Source organism: Eleutherodactylus coqui, chromosome 2 (assembly GCF_035609145.1).
Source record: "Eleutherodactylus coqui strain aEleCoq1 chromosome 2, aEleCoq1.hap1, whole genome shotgun sequence".
Classification (NCBI taxonomy): Eukaryota; Metazoa; Chordata; class Amphibia; order Anura; family Eleutherodactylidae; genus Eleutherodactylus; species Eleutherodactylus coqui.
In genome coordinates, this window is record NC_089838.1 from 326,751,188 (window position 1) to 326,773,277 (window position 22,090).

General features: G+C 44.2%; 1 protein-coding gene across 1 annotated transcript in view; it reads right to left on the reverse strand.

Moving 5' to 3' along the window:
• LOC136610888 (uncharacterized) overlaps positions 1-22,080 on the reverse strand; it is a 43,848-nt gene extending 21,768 nt beyond the window's left edge. Inside the window, exons 1-2 of the mRNA XM_066590088.1 lie at positions 22,040-22,080; positions 7,208-7,609 (exon numbers count right to left, since the gene is read on the reverse strand). Coding sequence (XP_066446185.1) covers positions 7,208-7,609; positions 22,040-22,073 — 436 coding nt within the window. The 5' untranslated portion in view covers positions 22,074-22,080. The remainder of the gene's footprint in view (positions 1-7,207; positions 7,610-22,039) is intronic.
• Positions 22,081-22,090: the final 10 nt, after the last annotated feature.

A 22,090-nucleotide genomic window follows, 5' to 3' on the forward strand; every position in this document is an offset into this window, starting at 1 on the left:
TTCAATCCGGAATGGGCACACACATATAGAAACGCTCCACACATGTTGAAATCCTCCAGAAACTTCTTTTCCTTTTAAATCTGGTGCATGCCAGTTTTATTCCACATCACAAGTAACATATATACAGCATATGACATGGTCCATTATCGGAACCCAGCAGGGTGTGAGTTTAGGGTAGTCCTCTCTGTCAGACTTGAGGCCTCCACTAATCCACACTGGACCTCAGGCTTGCAGCCCTTCCAGCTCTGCTGAGCTAACAACTTTCCCCTGAGTGTGTTAAGAATTGATCCTTTTATCTTCCCACACCAGCAGGTGTTTTCTCTCTTTGACACCAGAATGTTTGGTGTCTACTGCACTCCATCAGTGCCCTCATGTTCCCAACACAACAAATAAATGCATGCTGCTGATTCTCCGCCCGGGCATAGCTGCCAATAACAAATTACTCTTGCTGATATTATGGCAAGATGCTGTGCATTTCAAAATCCACAGTGAAATTTTTCTGCTGTAAGTACATTGAGTTTGTTATAGCCCCATGCACTTACATTGTACTGTGCAATGCTGCAGATTTTCAGTGTGAAATCTGCAGCCGAAATTCCACAGCAAATCTGCAATATGTGAACTCACCGTAAATATGCAATATAACCACAGGTGAATTATACACATTACTATTACCTGGTCCATAGAGTGTGATATTCAGGTGATGATGTTAAATGTGTAGCAGTAAGCAGGTGGAGGCAATAAGACAGTTTTTACAGCAGAAAAGCTTTTTACTATGTACACATATTTACCTCCTCGGAGGGCATATTATTACCTGAAATGTTGCAAACATATTACAGCCCTGAACAACTAGGCCTACCACCCGCTACGGTAAACTGTCTTTTTAATGAAGGCCTACCAGTCTCAAAGGGTTGACCTTTCTGAACGGCTGTCACACTGACCAGTCACTAGGGACCTTCCTGATAGAGGTAATATGGATAGGTGTCTCTAGCTTGGAGTTAATCACAGCCCCACTCACAAGTCCAGGAAATGCACTCATTCTATTGCTGTTGAGGCTGTCACATCGGTCAGAGCATTGACTCCCCACCAGTCCAGCGACACTAACCCTGTTCCTCCAGCTGTTTTTCACTTTTTCCAGCTCTCTCTCAGCTCCTGCATCTCCGGCCTAGTCTTCTGGTTGCCACTGGTCATTGCAGGGAGATTTATTGTGCTCTCACGTGTTGGTGCTCTGGCCGAGCCCAGCATCACAGTCATCTATGGAAATTATCACACTTGGGCCCTCTGGTCTGCTAGAGCGTATTTAACTGGTATATCAGCTGTCACAGCTTGTCCGTCGTGACAATGTCATGCCATGGTGGCCTCAACACAGGCAAAGACCTGTCACCTTGTTATGCAGGTCAAGGGTTAATGCACCATGTGTGGAAACTGCTGGTGCTGCCTGTCTTTGCTGCATAGATGCATGCTGGATTAGTGTGGAGGTGTGGTTTTCTATTCACTTTGCCAGTTTTCAGGTGCTGAGTGACTTTATTTTCTCACCCCTCCTGGTGCTCAGTGCTGCTTATTCTGTTCCATAGTAGAGAACTTGGAGTTTGGAGCTCTGCTGTGCTGGGTGTTTTGCTACTTACAGATAAGTTGCTGTGTGTTCCTTTTCAGTTGTATTTTTGCCTTTCATTTCTGCTTTGCTTTTCGATTCATCTCTCCAGGGGTCCCTTCAGGGACAGTCAAAGCCGAGGATGAAGACCGTGGGGCTGTCTTTATCGAGGCGAATACTCCACTTCTAGGCAGGAACCCTTCACCTCCCATGCTAGGTTAGGGCCAGACTTCCTTCTCCCTAGAGTGGTGCTACCGTTTAGCATTGCGCGGTGGGCGGCTATTTTCTACTGTGTGTACGTTCCTTGTTGCCATGCTGCGTGTTGTACTCTGGTGTCACACGGACCTTACATCGGGGTTATGTACTTCAGTTGTGGTGCGTACTGTTCTTCAGTACAATAGTCGGTCAGCTACAGTAGTTGTCCTCATCACACTGCGTCCATGCTGAGTGATGTGCTCATGTGCTGCACGGACATGACATCAGCCTCTAAACCAGTCATTCACTTGGCCCTCGATCAGCTCTGGACTTTAGCTTACTTGCCTCTGTCTCCAGGTCCCTTCTCTCACTGACTGTTACAGGGAAGACAACAGGCCTTCTCTCTGGCCATTCAGTCACTGGACCTTCTTCATGGTACCTGGCTTCCTGGCCCCTTTTACTTCTTTATTATTGGGGGGAAATATGTTAGGACTTTATTCAGAACTATTTAATAGGATATACAGTAGTAGGGTATCTAGGGTCATTTTAACCCCTTAACGACCCAGTATGTATACTTATGTCATGAAGGTGCAGAATCGGGGCTAATCCCACTCCATACAATGTGGGTGCCAGCTGTCTTTCACAGCTGACACCTGCCCGCAACAGCTGCGATGAGTGTAAATGATGATCGTCGTTGTTAACCTTTTTAACTGTGAATTCTAACATTGACTATCAAATGCTCTGATCAGTATTTTGGAGTTCAAAACAGTCCCCTAATGATGAGATCACAAGGTGCCATTCTAAAAGCCCTCAGGACTACTGTGGCATAGCTTGATAGACTGCCTGTCAAAACACAATAAAATTCTATAGTATTACTGTTAGGTGGTGCGTCTGTGACCTGTGCTTCTACAGGTTTCCATGAGCACAGCTTCACAGGTGAGGGTTAATCGAGCTGGCTGGGTTTGGAGTTCCTCCCACCAGCCAGTCCTCACCGGTCTGCTGCATATATATACACCAGTCCCTCAGCTAGAGAAAGCTGGTAGTCCTTCACTCTAGGGTTTGGTTTTCATGCATGCCTGTTATATATTCAGTGTATATGTGTGTGAAAAGTATCATGTTCAGTGTCTGTGCAGATGGACAGGCATCAGGTGTGAACAGGCATGTTCAGTGTTCATGGTGTTCTGTGTTGCATGCTAGCCCTAATGTGTTGGTGTGAGCTGTGTCCTGTCCTGCTGGATTGTGCATTATCTCTGGGCTAGTGAGGCCCTTAAGGTCCAGTGCGGGGCCGCCCTTATCTGGGTGATCTCCCTGTTTGCAAGCAGGGTTCTGGTGGATGTTGTCTCATTAGAGTAGGGACCCGCAAGACAACAATGACCTTTGAAGTTGGGCTTGCGGGTTTAAGCGAGTTGGCCAACCCAAGGCTGGAGGAGTATTTAAACTAGGGACTGGGGGGAGGGCAAAAAGATAAATAGGGGGTAGAAAGTGTCAATAGCGACCTGGGTCTAAGTAATAGGAATGGGGGTCGAGCAGGGGGTGGGGTTAGTACAGTTAGAACTGACAGAACAGCCAATAGTACCATTAGTAGCAAAATAAATTTAAAGAACAATAACAACTGTATAAATTGTATGGCTATGAATGCAAGAAGTCTGAGCGGCAAAGTGGGCGAGCTTGAAGCGAGAATGACTGATGAAAACTATGATATAGTTGGAATAATGGAAACATGGCTTGATGATAAGTGCGATTGGGCAGTGAATTTGCAGGGTTACAATCTCTTCAGAAGAGACCATGGTGAACAGAAAGGGGGAGGGGTGTGTTTGTACGTTAAATCATACTTAATGCCAAGGCTATGGGAGGATATAGGGGCAGGAGATGAACATGTGGAATCTCTGTGGGTAGAAATACAAGGAGAAAAAAAATAACAAAATCCTGATAGGGGTTTTCTATAGGCCACCAAAGGCAACAGAAGAAACTGAAATCTTATTATTAAGGAAAATAGAAGAGGTTTCAAACTGCAACGAAGTAATTATCATGGGGGACTTTAACTCTCCGGATATAACATGGGAAAATGAAACCTGTAAATCTCACAAGGGTGTTAAGTTCTTGAGAACAATTAAAGATAACTACCTTACCCAATTGGTGCAGGAGCCAACTAGAGGGAAGGCCACTCTGAAATTAGTACTAACTAACAAACCGGACCGAATAATGGGGGTGCAGGTTGAGGGGCACTTGTGAAACAGTGACCACAATATAATACATTTCCAGCTATCATTCAATAAGAAGCTTTATCAGGGAGCGACAAATAAACTAAACTTTAGTAAAGCAAAATTTGATCAGCTTAGAACTACTATCGGTAACATTAATTGGGACAACATTCTCAAAAATAACAGTACAGATGACAAATGGGAAAAGTTTAAAAACATCCTAATCACCTCATATGAGCAGTTCATACCGTTTAAAAAAAAAAAAAAAGAACCACAATTAGAAGGAAACCAATGTGGCTCAACAAGACTGTAAGGGGGGGCTATAAACGAAAAAAAAAGACAGCGTTTAAAATTTTAAAATAAGAAGGCAGCAAAGAAGCGCTAAAATCATACAGGAAAAAAAACAAAATATGTAAAGGAAAGATCAAGATTGCTGAGGAGGCAAAAAGACTGATCGCCAAAGAGAGCAAAAATAACCCTAAACTATTCTTCAACTATATTAAGAGCACTGGCCCAAATAAGGCAGAAGAAATCATAGAAGACAAGGGCGGGGGGGGGGGGGGGGAGGCAAATCTATTAAATGGTTTCTTTACAAGTGTATTCACGAGTGAAAAGGAAATGTCACAGGAGATGCAGGGGAATAGAATGAACCCCCAGCTACATATAGCAGAGCCGGTTAAAGAGGATTAAAATCGATAAATCACCGGGTCCAGATGGAATACACCCAAGGGTTCTAAGGGAACTAAGTGATGTGATGGCTAGACCACTATTTCTAATATTTATGGACACTATTAAGACTGGGGTTGTACCATTGGATTGGTGCATTGCCAACGTGGTTCCAATCTACAAAAAGGGGTCCAAAAGAGAGCCTGGTAACTACAGGCCAGTAAGTCTCTCTTCAGTAACTGGAAAAATATTCAAGGGGTTACTGAGAGACGCCATCCTAGAATACTTCAAGGAGAACAACGGAATAACTGTCAGACCAATCTGATCAGCTTCTACGATGAAGTAAGTTCTAGGCTGGTCCTGGGAGACTCTATTGATCTCGTATATCTGGATTTCTCTAAAGCATTTGACACCATGCCGCATAATAAGCTAATATATAAAATGAGGCAGCTTGGATTGGGTGAAACGTGTGTATCTGGGTAAAGAACTGGCTCAGAGATAGAAAGCAGAGGGTGGTAATAAATGGTTCGTACTCTGATTGGGCCACCGTCGCTAGTGGGGGGCCACGGAGTTCAGTATTAGGTCTCATTCTGTGCAATATATTTATCAACGACCTGATAGAGGGGCTGCACAGTAAAATATCAATATTGGCAGATGATACAAGACCATATAAGACAATTAATACAAGGCAGGACAATGTGCAGCTACAGAAGGACCTAGATAAGCTGGGGGCTTGGGCAGAAAAATGGCAAATGAAGTTCAATGTGGATAAATGGGCAGGAGAAACGGATGTTACATATATACACTAAATGGGGTACTGCTAGGGAAAAGTAATTTGGAAAAAGACCTGGGGGTACTAGTGGATTGTAGACTAAACTGGAGTAACCAATGCCAGTCACCTGCTGCAAAAGCAAATAAAGTCTTGGGGTGTACTAAAAGGGGTATAGGGGAAAAGGATTAGAACATTATTCTACCACTATATAAGGCACTTGTCACGCCCCACATGGAATAATGTGTACAGTTTTGGACACCGGTGCTCAGGAAAGATGTAGCAGTGCTTGAAAAGGTTCAAAGAAGGGCAACTTAACTAATAAATGGAATGCAAGGACTTGAATATCCAGAGAGGTATCAATATTAGGATTGTTAAAAAGACGGCTAAGGGGCGATCAAATATATATGTATAAATACATGAGGGGACAATACAAGGATCTGTCCCATGATCTGTTTATACCCAGGACTGCCACGGTAACAAGAGGACATCCGCTACGTCTAGAAGAAAGCAGGTTTCATCATCAACACAGAAAAGGGTTCTTTACTGTAAGAGCAGTTAGACTGTGGAAATCTCTGCTGAGGACGTAGTGATGGAAAAATCCATAGAGGAGTTTAAGATGGACTAGATGTCTTTCTAGAGCGGAAGACTATTACAGGATATACACATTAGGGGATCAGCGGGTTTGTAGTTCTGGGTCTTAGTCAAGTAGGAACTATCAAGGTTGATCCAGGGATTATTCTGATTGCCATATGGAGTCGGGAAGGAATTTTCCCCTAAATGGGCTAATTGGGTTCTGCCTCTTTGGGGTTTTTTGCCTTCCTCTGGATCAACTGGAGGGTGGAAATAGGCTGAACTAGATGGACATTGTCTTCATTCAGCCTAACATACTATGTTACGAACTAATGCCTCACACTTTTATAGCAATTCCATCTGTTACGTGTGCAGGTATGCAAGGTGACTGTTTTGGTCGTTTGTCAGTCCTTATGTTATCTCTTTTCGTGCGTCCAGATCCCAATATGCAGTTCACTGTCCCTTTAGTGTTCCAGCCAGCAGGTCCTGTTTGAATGCAATAACACTGCTGTGTCAATGCTGTGGCGAGGTGAGCCCAGCGTATGTAACACAATGACCAGCCTTACTGTTTGCTGCAGACCCCCGTGTAGTATGCACCTGTGTCATATTCCCTCTGCTACCTGACATCCATATAGGCCTAATGCAGAACGCATACATAAGTCCTTTGTGTCAGTAAGAGGGTTGCCATCTTTTCCCCTCTGGGCTGTGTACTTTCCTTGCAGACTACTATGACCGAGGCTGGTTGTGTAAGGCACATTGGTCCTGTTTATAGGTGCACAATTTGTTACTCCTTTCTATTCGCTATCTTTGCCTTGGTGTCAGGGCCTTTTTAGATAAATCCTGTACATGTATGTGGTTTGGAGGAGTTGCATGTCCAAAGGGTCCAAAGGCCCCTTTTTTTAAAGTGGAGGTACTGTTAAGTTGTGCATCTGGGGCTTGTGGTTCTACAGGTTTCCATGTTCACACCTGCACAAGTTGGAGTTAATTAAGCTGGCTGGGTGTGGTATTCTCCACCAGCCAATCCCCCCTAGTCTGCTGCACATAAATACCAGCATCTCTTAGTAAAGAATGCTGGTCATTCTCACTTTATCTCTGTGTTAGTACCACTCCAAAGCTGGTGTATGCATGCTTGTCTGTAGTGCCTCGCTCTTTCCCTGAGATCGATCTGGACACCTGCTATCCCTCCCCTCCTAGCATTCTGGGGCCTCATCTTACCTTTCACCGATATCCTGGTGCCTTCTGTGAGTTGCCAGTATTCCCATGCAGTAGATGAGTCCTTGGGCAAGCTGATACTATAACGACAGCAGTACATCTGACTGTCCAGACCAGTTAAATTCTTTATAGTAAATGATGAAGTCCTGGCTGCCGGATCCAACTGGACAGAAAGTCTTCCGTCATATTTTGGGATTGTGTGATTTGTGGTAGAGTTGTGTATTTCCCCATCGCCAGTTAGACATAAATGTCCCGAACCCGCTCTCACTACTAAACTCACTGACAAGGGGCTTATATTCTCCCTGTAGGTGAAACTGCAAGGAACCGTGATGGACTCTCCCGTGAATGACTCTTTTTCGTAGGGCTGTTCTACACAGTACTGCGCCAAAGATCCGTGGGAAAGACCTTCAGATGGAATCATAAAAATAGGTCAAAACAATATTAGTTAGAACATCGAGGCATGACAATACAATTATGTGACATTCTACCTACCAACTGAACATTTGCTTACTTACAGATGTAACAGTTAGAAAGCAAATGTTTGCAGCACCATAAATAGCTTGATACTGGCAAAGCTGATATTGGCATGTGCAATAGCCGAGCTGAGCGCGCCAAAGTGGGTGAGACTATGTGGATTGCAAGATGGTTGCCACTGTAATCCCTCCCCACAGTGGCGATAATGGTGTTCTGCTCAGCTCTCGCACAGTGGTAAAAATGATGTATAAGGATACATTTGAAATAAACATTTGTTTTGTCACAGGTGACGCCAGCACTCCAACCTGAACTCCCAAGTGTAGTGGTGGTGAAATAACTGGAGGCAAGTCCAGTAGCTTGTATTAGTAAACTGGGAGCACACAGGTTTACTGAAGCTTTTGTGAATACAGGTGAAATACAATTGAATTGTTGCTCATTAAGGATATAGCAGAGCCGGCAATGATGCAGTAACTTAACATGTTGAAAAAAGCAGACTTGCACTTTAGACAACACTTTTCTTCAATGCTCTCTTTCTCTACTTTCCTAGAGGTTACTCAGTAATATTTTCTCCTCAGTATTGGATAGCTGGTAGGCTTACTGGAAGTATATGATATAGGTATTGGATGAAGGTTGAAAATGGCCTCTGAACTAATCCTGGCTTTGAATTCACTGTGTAGTTTAACTCACTGTTTTGTGGAACGCTGGCCTCTAACTCAGATTTCCTCACTGTGGGATGGACAAGGGAGCTGACAGGGACCTCGCTGCCTTTACTGGCTTGCTGAAACACTACACACACTGCTGAACTGCTAACACACCTCCTTCTCTGACCACAACTTGCTGCAGACTCTTCTCCGACTACTCTTATTTCACTCCTTCTTCACTTCCTTTCTTCTTGCACTTTTTCTCCTCTCCACACCCTGACCAGACCCACCAATCAGTGGAGGCGTGACATATAGCCAATAGATAACCACCTGCTCTTGCCAGCGCTAAGCTCTGAGCTTAGGAAGAGGAGAAACAGGGTTTCTCTGACACGCAGCATCTTCTATGCCTAAGGAAAGAGCATAGACAGGCGTGCAGGACAAAAGTTGATGTGACTATTCCAGAGTACCCTCTGGGCCACTACACATGGATATCAGAGAACTGAAAGAAGCAGTGCAAAACCGAAAAACATGTAGGGAGGTCCCCTTTAGGGTCACCGAGGGTCATGAACGACTAAATGGCAAACAACAACAGAACGTTCATTTGTCACGACGACCATTTGTACACATACTGTATAATGTAACCACTTCAATATAAAGTTCTTTTAATTGATCTTACATCTACACTATATGGTAAGGGTAGAGATGAGCGAGTATACTCGGTAAAGGCAATTGCTCGAGCGAGCATTGCCTTTATCGAGTACCTGCCCGCTCGAGATGAAAGGTTCGGGTGCCGGTGCGGGGGAGCAGTGAGTAGCGGCAGTCAGCAGGAGGGAGCGGGGAGGGGGGGGGGGGAGAGGGAGAGAGAGCTCTCCCCTCCGTTCCGCTCCGCTCTCCCCCCCAGCTCCCTGCCCGCTGCCGGCACCCGAACGTTTCATCTCGAGCGGGCAGGTACTCGATAAAGGCAATGCTCGCTCGAGCAATTGCCTTTACCGAGTATACTCACTCATCTCTAGTTAAGGGACTTCTCGCAGTGTTTTCTTTTCTCTATTGTTTTTCCATTGTAAGAATAGCAAAACGGAAAGAAAACATTAAAGTTTTTACAGCCCAAAGAAATCCATTTAAACTGAAGACCTTCAACTTCAATGCGTTTCTGTAGTTTCCATCTCCATTCTGGTTTTCACACTGGAACAAAACATGGACTGCTGCACTTTTGTTTCCTGTTACAAAAACAGATTATAGACAGATCCGTTTTTTATTGCATTGTAGTCAATGTGTAGTGACCCAGAAGGGCACTAATTAACACTGTTGTAATATAAAGGTTAGTGCAGACAGCTGCCTCGTACCCTTTATGGGGTTATTTCTAATCCCCATTAAGAGTAGAGGTAATCTGCCAGCAATGGAGTCATGTATAAATCTGCTGGAGAACCGGCCCCGTCTGATTGGCTGCCGTCATTTTACTTCCTATTGGCCAGCCCGCCTGTTGTCAAGTAAATTGTTCTTGGCTGGAGTCGTTGGGGTGATGTGGAGAAAGGAATGAGAAGAGCGCTGCAATTGGCTTCTGTGGTGCTATGGAGATGGGGAGAGCCAGCACAGGAGGACAGAGAGGAAGTGTGCAGTTAGAGAATGGCAGGTGAAAGGAGAGAGAGGCGAGCGTTAGAGGAGACGGAGTTAGGAGAAGAGCTGTTGTATTTAGTGTTGTGCAAGAGGACAGGAGGTGAAAAGAAAAGGCGGTATATGAGCAGAAGGAAACCCAGACAATCCGAGTCCAAAGGGATCCTTCTGCCGGTAAGAGTAACTGAGTAACCGGTAACCATGACTGGGAACACCATATTGTTATCTTCATGTTCCTACCAAAGTTCTTCCTGTTGCATAGAACCGGACAGATACAGTAACTACCAGCAGCATCACACCGACAGCAACAATTACCTCTCCAGATCTCCCGACTCTCTCCACAACCAGTGAATGGGAGTTCTATACAAGTAAATGTCACTTTATACAGTCAGAAACTGATTCTATTCAGTGAGGATTTCAGTAAAGTGTTTCTTCTCTCCCACGACTCTGTCTCCTCCTGATTGCGTCTCTTTCCAAAAACTGTTGTATAGCACTGGCGTCACGAGTGACAAACACCCCTTTCCCTTTTGTGGTCATAGGATGTGGTGATGAGGAGCACAGCAGTCACCTTGACAGGAGCCGCAACTACTTCCCCCATCGTCTCACCCCGACAGCCCGAGCACACGCAAATAGGAAAAGGATTAAGCTGGAAAGCACTTCCATCTTCATTTCCAGATTTGCTTCCTGAGCATGAAGAGGGGAGGGAAGAGGATGAGGCTCTTCAATAAAAGTGGCTCAGTGGTTAGCACTGTTGTCTTGCGATGCTGGGGTCCTAGGTTCCAATTTCTTTAAGGACAATATCTGTGGAAGGGGGTGTCATATTGATTAAGATTATTATTTTTCCAGTTAAAATCTGTTTTTTAAGACTCTGCCCCCTGAGTGCTGATAAGGCAACCCATGCCAGGCACAACGTGTCAAATGTCCTCATCACCCTGGCAACTGAAGTGTGGTATATAATAGAAAGCCGTGCCCATTCCTGACAGAGAGTAAAGGCCCATTTGCACGCAAAGATAATCTTTCAAACGACTGAAAGATTTAAAGATTTTGCATTGAGTTTACATTAAGTGTTAATGGCCATCAATGGCCATTAACACTTTATTGTCTTCATTTGCATGTAAAAGGGCAGCCAGGAGCTGTTTAAAGAGCCAAGTGTGTGATTATACACACGCCCCGCTGTGCACACAGCTGTATCTTTCTATTTGTGGCTGTCAGCAGGTTGCAATGTTATCTGCTGGCTTCCGTTGAGATAACAGTGTGCGGTCTATTAGAAGATACTTTATCTCTCACTAGCTGAAGGATGGATTTAAGTTCATCTATAATCATCGTTCAAACAAAAAATGCACGATGCCTCAGTTTACATGTAACGATTATCGCTCGTTTTCGGTCGTTTGAACTAATTTTGAGTGATAATCTTTACGTGTAAAGGGGTCTTTAGTGATAGTAAAGCAGAAAGTAGTCTGATGTGAGACTGTATAGCCTCTAGCCCAAGGCCGAGAGTAAGAGGAATTGGATACGCTACAGAGGTCCAAGGATTGTTCGCCCAGCACTCATGGAGAAAGCAGGATGACTGTTTGTATTGAATAAATGGGTTAATTGCAATATGGATACAAGTTCCGTTCATTCCCGTGTTACTGAGGTGAGAATGGGAACAGGAATGAGAACTGTTTGGTTCCAATGGGAGACAGAGTGGTGACTGAGACCCCAATCTCGGGGAGCCGGAGCTGAGCTGATGAGGAGGACACACAGTTTCCCCTGGAGGACTCCGATGGCCAGGTGACAGGTAGGTCCCTGTCACCTCAGAGGCTACAATATCTGTGTTAGGTCCGCTCAGCACACTATGTTTTGAATAATACATGCCCAACCTTCTAGGACTTTTGTTTTCCCAATGTCAGACGCCCATTTAATCATGGAAGGCAAATTATTGGGGGGCAAGGACAGAACTTTATATAAGGTAGAAATTATACCTGATGTACCAGATGAATTTAAGCATATAGCTTTGGAAGAGGTTCTTTGTGTATCACCAACACCCCTATGCTTAGGCTTTTGATAAAATGTGTTATTTAATAACACCGGGAATGCTCTGAGTCTGCCAACTTGTGACGATTACGAAAGAATGAAAGTGTTTTGACACTCAACCTATCCGTAATGATGCCTATTCCCAAAAGACCGATACAGCTGGAGTATGACTCAACAGGGGAAATACTTGGCAAACTCTTTCATGTTCTTCTATATGATGACTCCTCCATTAGCAATTACAGTTTATTTTCGACATGCCAGTACTGTACATACTTCAGGTGTTTTATCAGTAAGCTTTTTCATCAGTTTTGATACCGGACATGGTTGCCCATTGCCTCCTCTTATATCACATCAGTTATGGAGCCACTGACAGAAACTGTCCTTCAGCCATTGTCTATTCATGGAATAAAAACAGGTATTGTAGAACACAAGTAGCTAACATGCAGATGATGTTATACTATCCATGACTAGACCGTGTCAAGCCAGAGGATGTGGATCTGCAGTGCCTCTCAACTGATTTGGCTTAGACTTAACTCCAAGGTTTTCACCCTTTAACCCCACCAATTTGAAATGTATCTTTGCTGTGGGGACCCTAGACCGCTACCCCAGAAATAATCTTAGTTAAGAGGCAGTGGATACAAATTGGTCAGGTTTATCATAATGCAGTATTGTAGGGTGTAGATGAGACCCAGTCGAGGAACAGAGCAGAGGTCAGGACAGGAGGAATTCTTCCATAACTGAGAAGCGAGCCATGGGCCAGGCCAGATCGAGTAAACGGGGTCAATAAACAAGTTGATGCGAGGAGAAGCTGAGTGAGATAGGCACGAATCAAAACCAGAAGATCAGAAAGAACAGAATACACTTTTGCATGCTAAAGAAATGAGGCAGACAGATGTGGACTTGCCTTGCAAGACATTGCTTTGGCTTTGGGCTATAATTGAAGGCAGCACTTAGGAATTCATGGTTTTCACCCTTGACTCCTACAAGTGAGATTTAGTCATCATTGTAGGGTTCTTAAGATGTTACTTGCAGAAATAGTCTCAGTAATGTGGCTGCTGATGCCATACAAGGCCGAGGCACAGTGGCAAAAGGTCTGAACACAAACCTATCCAGAAGGCTAGCCGAGGTCAGGGTTGGCAGCGTACATTCTAGAACGGTAATCAGGCCATATACGAATTTAGGCAGGCAGCAGACAGATAGCGGAGTCCAAGGTCAGTAACATAGCCAAGGTCAACAAGAGAAGTCATATGTAGTCAGGAGCAAGCAGAGGTCTTAACCAGAAAACACACAAATTGGAGCTTTGTCACAATTGGAGTGGAACTGAATTGCTTAGGCATCCACCCCTGGGTGTAAATGCGTAATTTAGCTAAAAGAGTCAGAAGGTTGGTGAGGGAACAACATTGGTGCAGTGACCTCACAATTTCCACCTCTGACATACCACATTAGCCTGTTTATGTAGATGTGAAGTTCACTATAATTAGGTTTGTTTCTTACAATTTCGCCCACAGAAATGGCTTTTATTAAGCATTGTGGATGAGAATTACGTGCAGTGCAGTATGACCAGCAAGAGGATTGTGTCTTTTTTGGATCCCCTGGAGTGGAATGTGGCATCAAATCCAAAAATGGAATTTTGATGGAATGAAAATGAAAAGTAAATTTTAAATTGAAAGGATTATCATTCATGTACCGGATAAATGTCAGTATGGCAGGCGTGTAACTTATAGCATGGCAGACATGTAACTTATAGCATGGCAGGCATATAACTTATAGCATGGCTGGCGTGTAACTTATAGCATGGCAGGTGTGTAACTTATAGCATGGCAGGCGTGTAACTTATAGCATGGCAGGCGTATAACTTATAGCATGGCAGACGTATAACATATAGCATGGAAGACGTATAACATATAGCATGACAGGCGTATAACTTATAGCATGGCAGACGTATAACTTATAGCATGGCAGGCGTATAACTTATAGCATGGCAGGCGTATAACTTATAGCATGGAAGACGTATAACATATAGCATGGAAGACGTATAACATATAGCATGACAGGCGTATAACTTATAGCATGGCAGACGTATAACTTATAGCATGGCAGACGTATAACTTATAGCATGGCAGGCGTATAACTTATAGCATGGCAGGCGTATAACTTATAGCATGGCAGGCGTATAACTTATAGCATGGCAGACGTATAACATATAGCATGGAAGACGTATAACATATAGCATGACAGGCGTATAACTTATAGCATGGCAGACGTATAACTTATAGCATGGCAGGCGTATAACTTATAGCATGGCAGGCGTATAACTTATAGCATGGCAGGCGTATAACTTATAGCATGGCAGGCGTATAACTTATAGCATGGCAGGCGTATAACTTATAGCATGGCAGGCGTATAACTTATAGCATGACAGGCGTATAACTTATAGCATGGCAGACGTATAACATATAGCATGACAGGCGTATAACTTATAGCATGGCAGACGTATAACTTATAGCATGGCAGACGTATAACATATAGCATGACAGGCGTATAACTTATAGCATGACAGGCGTATAACTTATAGCATGGCAGACGTATAACATATAGCATGACAGGCGTATAACTTATAGCATGGCAGACGTATAACATATAGCATGGAAGACGTATAACATATAGCATGACAGGCGTATAACTTATAGCATGGCAGACGTATAACTTATAGCATGGCAGACGTATAACTTATAGCAAGGCAGACGTATAACTTATAGCAAGGCAGACGTATAACTTATAGCATGGCAGACGTATAACTTATAGCATGGCAGGCGTATTGCCATATGGGGAGTAAGTTGTAAAAGGACCTGCCATACCGGTAGATGTACGGCACAAAAGCGGTAATCACAGAGAAAATGGCCAACTCTTGCCACCAAGACATAGTGAGCTTTGCAAAGGAGGGCGAATATTTCAGCCCATTGGCACTCCGCTAGTCTGCAAATAAAACCCCCCAGCAAAGGAAAAATAATTGTGGGACATAAAAAACCCAGTAATAAATATATAGACACTACACTGTATACTATGGTGAATACAGTGTGCATTACTGAGAACAACAGTCAGCATTACTCATCGTCTGTTTTGCGGTTGTAACGCTAGTTAATGATGTGTTTGTTCTTTTCTGATACATGGTTTGTCGCAGGAATTCCATCAATCATATATACATGCTTTTTTGTACATACCATGTGATCACCAGTGGATAGAGCGGAATCTTTCAAAGTTTGGAGTAAGGCCCAATGTCCACGGGCGGATTTGATTGGTGGAACCCGTGTAGGGCACCCGCAAGGTAGATCCGCCAATCAAACCCCCATAGGGATGCATTAGCGTAGCAGAACAGTAAAAAGCATGTGCATGGGATTTTTTTTTTCCTGACATAGGAAGAGATCGCAGCATGCTCCATTTTTCTGCGGATCCCTAAGGTCCACGGGCACGCACAGTTTCCAATTGTGGAATCGCGCAGCGGTTTCCACCCGTGCCCGCAGCCATGAGGCCAAAAATGACACTTTACTCACCTGTCCGGATGCTGCGGGGCTCTTCTCCATCACGGCCCGATCTTCTTTCTTCTGCGCTGTGGATGCGCTCAAGACGCTGGTGGCATGCCGGGCGCATGCGCCATCTTTTTTTTTTTTAATCTCCTGCTCTCCCGTCAATCCTTGGCACAGCCACAATGACAGCTGCATCTGTGCCGCAGATATGACTACTTTCATTGACTTTAATAGAAGCCATTGCTGCCGGATCTGCAGAAAAATGGAGCATGCTGTGATCTCTTCCTGCGCATGCGATCTGCACGCCGGGAAAAAATGACATCCACATGCATTAAATTGCCCTGCGTATCCTAATGCATCCCTATGGGCTTCTTGATCTGCGGATCTCCCGCGAGGGAGCCACGCACGGATTTTATAATTAAAATCCGCCCGTGGATATTAGGCCTTACCTGCTAGGGTAATCCCATAAGGACCCCAATTGGTTTTTCCTCCTCATGTTAAAAAAAAAAATCACAATTGTTTTATTTATCCAAAGACGTGGCTGTCTGCGGTCTTGCTGTTTTGCAGAACATGTTGTATTTTGCAATGATACTATTAATGCACCAAATCATGTACTAAAAACATTTAAAATTGTCTAAGTGAAGGGAAATGGAAAAACCCACAATTGAGTCATCTTTGTGAATATTGTTTTCACTGCAACAACAGCGTCATGATGACTTCATTCTGTGGGCCATCCCAATAATACCACATTTATTGCTATGCTAATTAAAAACAGACCTTTTTAAAATGATTCTGTTGTCGTCTTCTGACCACAAAAACTTTATTGTATGCCTTCTGTTGGTAACATTTTGGATTACATACAATTATATGATCGCTTTTGATTACATTTTTTGTTGGAAATAGGGTGACCAAAAAGGTGCAATTCTGGCCTTGTGATTTTTTCCTGATGACATTCATCATACAGGATAATTCCTCCTCTATTTTGATAGATCAGGCGTTTAGGGCTCAGTCACACGGGCATTTAGTCGCACGATTTTTTGTGCGCATAACTGGTGCATTAAAAAAATCAGTGACCTAAGCCGGCGAAAAAAGGGCTCGGTCATACAGTCGTTTTGACGCTCAAAAAGAGCTCTATCCTCTGCCACAGCTGTCACAGAGGAGCACGATGTTCTCCCATTGAATTCAATGTGCTGCCGGCATGCGCTGTAGTAATTTTCGGCGAAATACAATACTTCCCTGAAAACCATCCTAAAAATGTGTAAAAAAATAAAAATATATACATACTAACCTCTCTGCAGCTGCCAGGGCTCAGCACTCACCCATTCATGAGTTCATGAATGGATGAGTGCTGCCTCTGATTGGCTGAGTGCAGGGACCAATCAGAGGCAGCTCTCAGCTGTCATTCAATAGTTGAGAGCTGCCTCTGATTGGTCACAGTGCTCAGCCAATCAGAGGCAGCCCATTCAGCAGACGGGGATTTTATATCACCGCCTGCTGAATACTGCTAAGAGCAGTTCAGGAGAAGAGCCGGCTGGACACAGCTGATCCCCGGCAGCTGCAGAGAGATGAGCATAGATTTTTTTTCATTTTTTACACTTTTTTAGGATAGTTTTCAGGTAAGGGCTTATATTTAAAGCCCTTCCCTGAAAATTACTACAGCGCTTGCCGGCAGCCCATTGCTTTCAATGGAGCCGGCTGTATTGCTGTTCAATGGGAGAACATCGCGCTCCTCTGTGACAGCTGTGACACAGGATCACGATCTTCACTAAATGTTCTAGAAATAACAGAGGCAGAGGAATACGGGGAGAAACAAATTTTTTTGGAAATATTCACTGTGTGTATTCCTTAAAACGTAACGTTTATTACACAATACTTAAAAACTTAAGGTGCCTCGCTGACACGACGTCACATACACAAATAGACATACCAAACTAAAATAGGCTCAACATTGAGCCAGTGGTCAAAAAAAACTATGAGAGCGCCCTATATTGAGTATTAACTCACGAGAAAAGGCGGTGGCACCTATAGATAATATTGGAATGAACTAGTGCCGGACGACCGTGGTTAGGGGCTGGTGACCACAATGAAGGTCAATGACTCATAGATTTAGCAATGAAGGTTATAATTCTGGAGCGATGCCAGAAGTAAGGTAGATGACTCATATGCTTGTTGTCCAGAAAAACCGGACAGCAAGGATAAATTGGTTCACAAATGTTATTAGGTTCAACGCAAATGTGTTATGGGAAGGCGCCTTGATGTTTTTTTCAAAATATGTTATATAACTATAACAAAATGAACTGAAAATGAGTGGGGGCGTGGTACACACCTACCCAGGTAGATCAAACGTCATACAGGTAAGACACCTGGAACGCTTCAGTCTGCGCTCCACGGTCTTCAATAAAGCTTTATTTGGGTTGCTGGAGAACAGCAACCTTCATCCAAGTTCTGTGCACACCCGCTATCCGCTGGCTATTGATTAATTAAAATTTCAGGAAATATACTTGAAGATATACAATATTCAATTCAGAAATCGAATGAATAAAATTTGCATAATAGATAATAAACACAATACATTCGATTTCTAAATTTTATTCATTCGATTTCTGAATTGAATATTGTATATCTTCAAGTATATTTCCTGAAATTTTAATTAATTTATAACCAGCGGATAGCAACACCAAAACCATACACCTAAGAGCAATAGTAGTGTAGGTGAATGGTCAGCTGAACCCTGAAATAGTAGTTCAGCAAAAAAACCTAAATAGGTTGGTATACGACATAAAGTCTAGGCTAGTCTACTAGCGAAAAAGGTAATAAACCTATGCTGGCACTAGTAGAGCAAAGCATCCCACACAAAAATAAGGTAGGATAAGAGAGAGAGACAGATATGCAGCAGCACCTCCAGTCTGGATGGTACCATCACACTATTACCCACATATGCGTACAGATGCACACTATTACCCACACATGCTCACAGACGCACACTATTACCCACATATGCTCACAGACGCACACTATTACCCACATATGCGTACAGATGCACACTATTACCCACACATGCACACAGACGCACACTATTACCCACACATGCTCACAGACGCACACTATTACCCACATATGCGTACAGACGCACACTATTACCCACATATGCGTACAGATGCACACTATTACCCACACATGCACACAGACGCACACTATTACCCACACATGTGCACAGACGCACACTATTACCCACATATGCGCACAGACGCACACTATTACCCACACATGCACACAGACGCACACTGTTACCCACACATGTGCACAGACGCACACTATTACCCACACATGCGCACAGACGCACACTATTACCCACACATGCGCACAGACGCACACTCTTACCCACACATGCACACAGACGCACACTATTACCCACATATGCGCACAGACGCACACTATTACCCACACATGCGCACAGACGCACACTCTTACCCACACATGCACACAGACGCACACTATTACCCACATATGCGTACAGACGCACACTATTACCCACACATGCACACAGACGCACACTATTACCCACACATGCACACAGACGCACACTATTACCCACACATGCTCACAGATGCACACTATTACCCACACATGCACACAGACGCACACTATTACCCACATATGCGCACAGACGCACACTATTACCCACACATGCACACAGACGCAGACTATTACCCACACATGTGCACAGACGCACACTATTACCCACACATGCGCACAGACGCACACTCTTACCCACACATGCACACAGACGCACACTATTACCCACATATGCGTACAGACGCACACTATTACCCACACATGCACACAGACGCAGACTATTACCCACACATGTGCACAGACGCACACTATTACCCACACATGCGCACAGACGCACACTCTTACCCACACATGCACACAGACGCACACTATTACCCACATATGCGTACAGACGCACACTCTTACCCACACATGCGCACAGACGCACACTATTACCCACACATGCGCACAGACGCACACTATTACACACACATGCGCACAGACGCACACTCTTACCCACACATGCACACAGACGCACACTATTACACACACATGTGCACAGACGCACACTATTACACACACATGCGCACAGACGCACACTATTACACACACATGCGCACAGACGCACACTCTTACCCACACATGCGCACAGACGCACACTATTACCCACACATGCGCACAGATGCACACTCTTACCCACACATGCGCACAGACGCACACTCTTACCCACACATGCGCACAGACGCACACACCTACCCACACATGTTCACAGACGCACACTATTACACACACATGTGCACAGACGCACACTATTACACACACACATGCGTACAGACGCACACTCTTACCCACACATGCGTACAGACGCACACTATTACCCACACATGCACACAGGCGCACACTCTTACCCACACATGCGTACAGACGCACATTCTTACCCACACATGCGCACAGACGCACACTCTTACCCACACATGCGCACAGACGCACACTCTTACCCACACATGCGCACAGACGCACACTCTTACCCACACATGCGCACAGACGCACACTCTTACCCACACATGCTCACAGACGCACACTGTTACACACACATGCGCACAGACGCACAATATTACACACACATGCGCACAGACGCACAATATTACACACACATGCGCACAGACGCACACTCTTACCCACACATGCGCACAGACGCACACACTTACCCACACATGCTCACAGACGCACACTCTTACCCACACATGCGCACAGATGCACACTATTACACACACATGCGCACAGATGCATGCACACTATATATATATATATATATATATATATATATATATAAACACATATACACACACTTCTGCATTTCTATACACATTTTTATACTTACCTGCATCCAATATGGTCCCATCGGCAGGTGTACTGGCTGCTCTTAGTCCTTTTTGGGCCCCTGATGTCTCCCAGGCCTGCAACAGAGGAAGGGCCAGTGAGGGGAGGTCCGGGCTGACCAGGCTCTCACCCTGCAGCTGCTCCTCCTCAGCCTCGCTCTCATGTTCTCTGCAGTCTTCTTCCCTCCTCCGCTGCCATTTTCAGTCTGCTATCGGCACTCCTCTATTAATGTCTGCACTAGACAGTACAAGCCGAGAGAAGATCGCATACTGACAGCAGCACGGAGGTGAGGGAACTTACTGCACAGCCGGCGGGCCACAAAAAAACGAGGCAGCGGGCCGGATTCGGCCCGCGGGCCTTGTGTTTGACACCTGTGCAGTAAACAGTTGAAATTGTGATAATTTGATTGCTTATAATATTAAAATATCACATTTATCCGGCATGATGAAATTGTAAAAAAGGACAGAATTGTGATATTTTTTGGAATCCGGACTAAAAAGATACATGTACCCCAAACTAACAAAAACTAAAGGTCACCGGGGAAAGATGTTCTGGCAAAGCACAATGAACAAAAAATACTAAATAAGTTTTGGTTTTCAAATCACGATGACAAACTAATTTTTGTTTAAGAAAAAATTTGATTGACTTTTTAAAAATAGAAAAACATAAAAAAACTATAGAAATTTGACATTCCTGTAATCGTATTAACCCATAGAACAAAGCTCATATGTCATTTTTACTGCCTTGTGAACGCTGTAAAAACTAAACCTACCAAAATTGGCGCGATTGCATTTTTTTTCATTTCTGTCCACTTAAAAAGTTTTTTCATACATTAAATGGTACCATTTAAAAATACAACTCGTCCCTCACAAAAACCAACAAGCCCTCTCAGGCTGGCTGCACGCGGCCGGATCAAATTCCAGATGCCAGATCCCGCAGCGGAATCTGACCCTGTGCCCGGCTGTGTCCCCCGCGTACCTGTCAGTCGTTTTCTTTCTTCTGTACTGCGGATGATCTGGCTGGCTCGCCGTCGGATATGCACAGTACAGATTTTACCGCAGAATCTGCGACCTGTCGAAGTGTTAATTGCAGACAGGCCTTGAGTCAGATGGCTTCCATTGACTTCAATGGAAGCCGTCAGTGTGGGCACCGCACCAAAATAGAACGTGCTGCAATTTTTCCTCAATCACAATTGATTTCCACCCATGTGCAGGGAAAGCTCCAGATTCCACAATGCAAATCTGGTCAGGTGCAGCCGGCCTTACCATTACCATTAATGTCAATGGAAAAATTAAATAGGGTTCTTGAAAGGCGTAGATGGAAAAAAAAATTAAGTGATAAATCTCTGGTCCTGAAGTGGTTAATGTTTTTACAGTAATATAATCTGTGTGGCCACTGTGCATCACTTTACACTTACAGTATCAACATTAACATTCATCAGCCATGCTCCTGCCCGTGGTGATTATCTTATATATAACATGAAATACAAAATAAGTGAAATAAAAATGAAAAAATTCTACATTTTGATGCTGTCTGTAGGCCGTGCCTAGATGGTGGCCACAACCCTTAGTACATATCACACACTCCCAAACAGCACAATATAAACCATATAAGACAGACTGTATATCACCTACCCCATAGTAAGCCTAGAAGCAGCGCACCGCTCATAGTGATGGAGGCTTCTG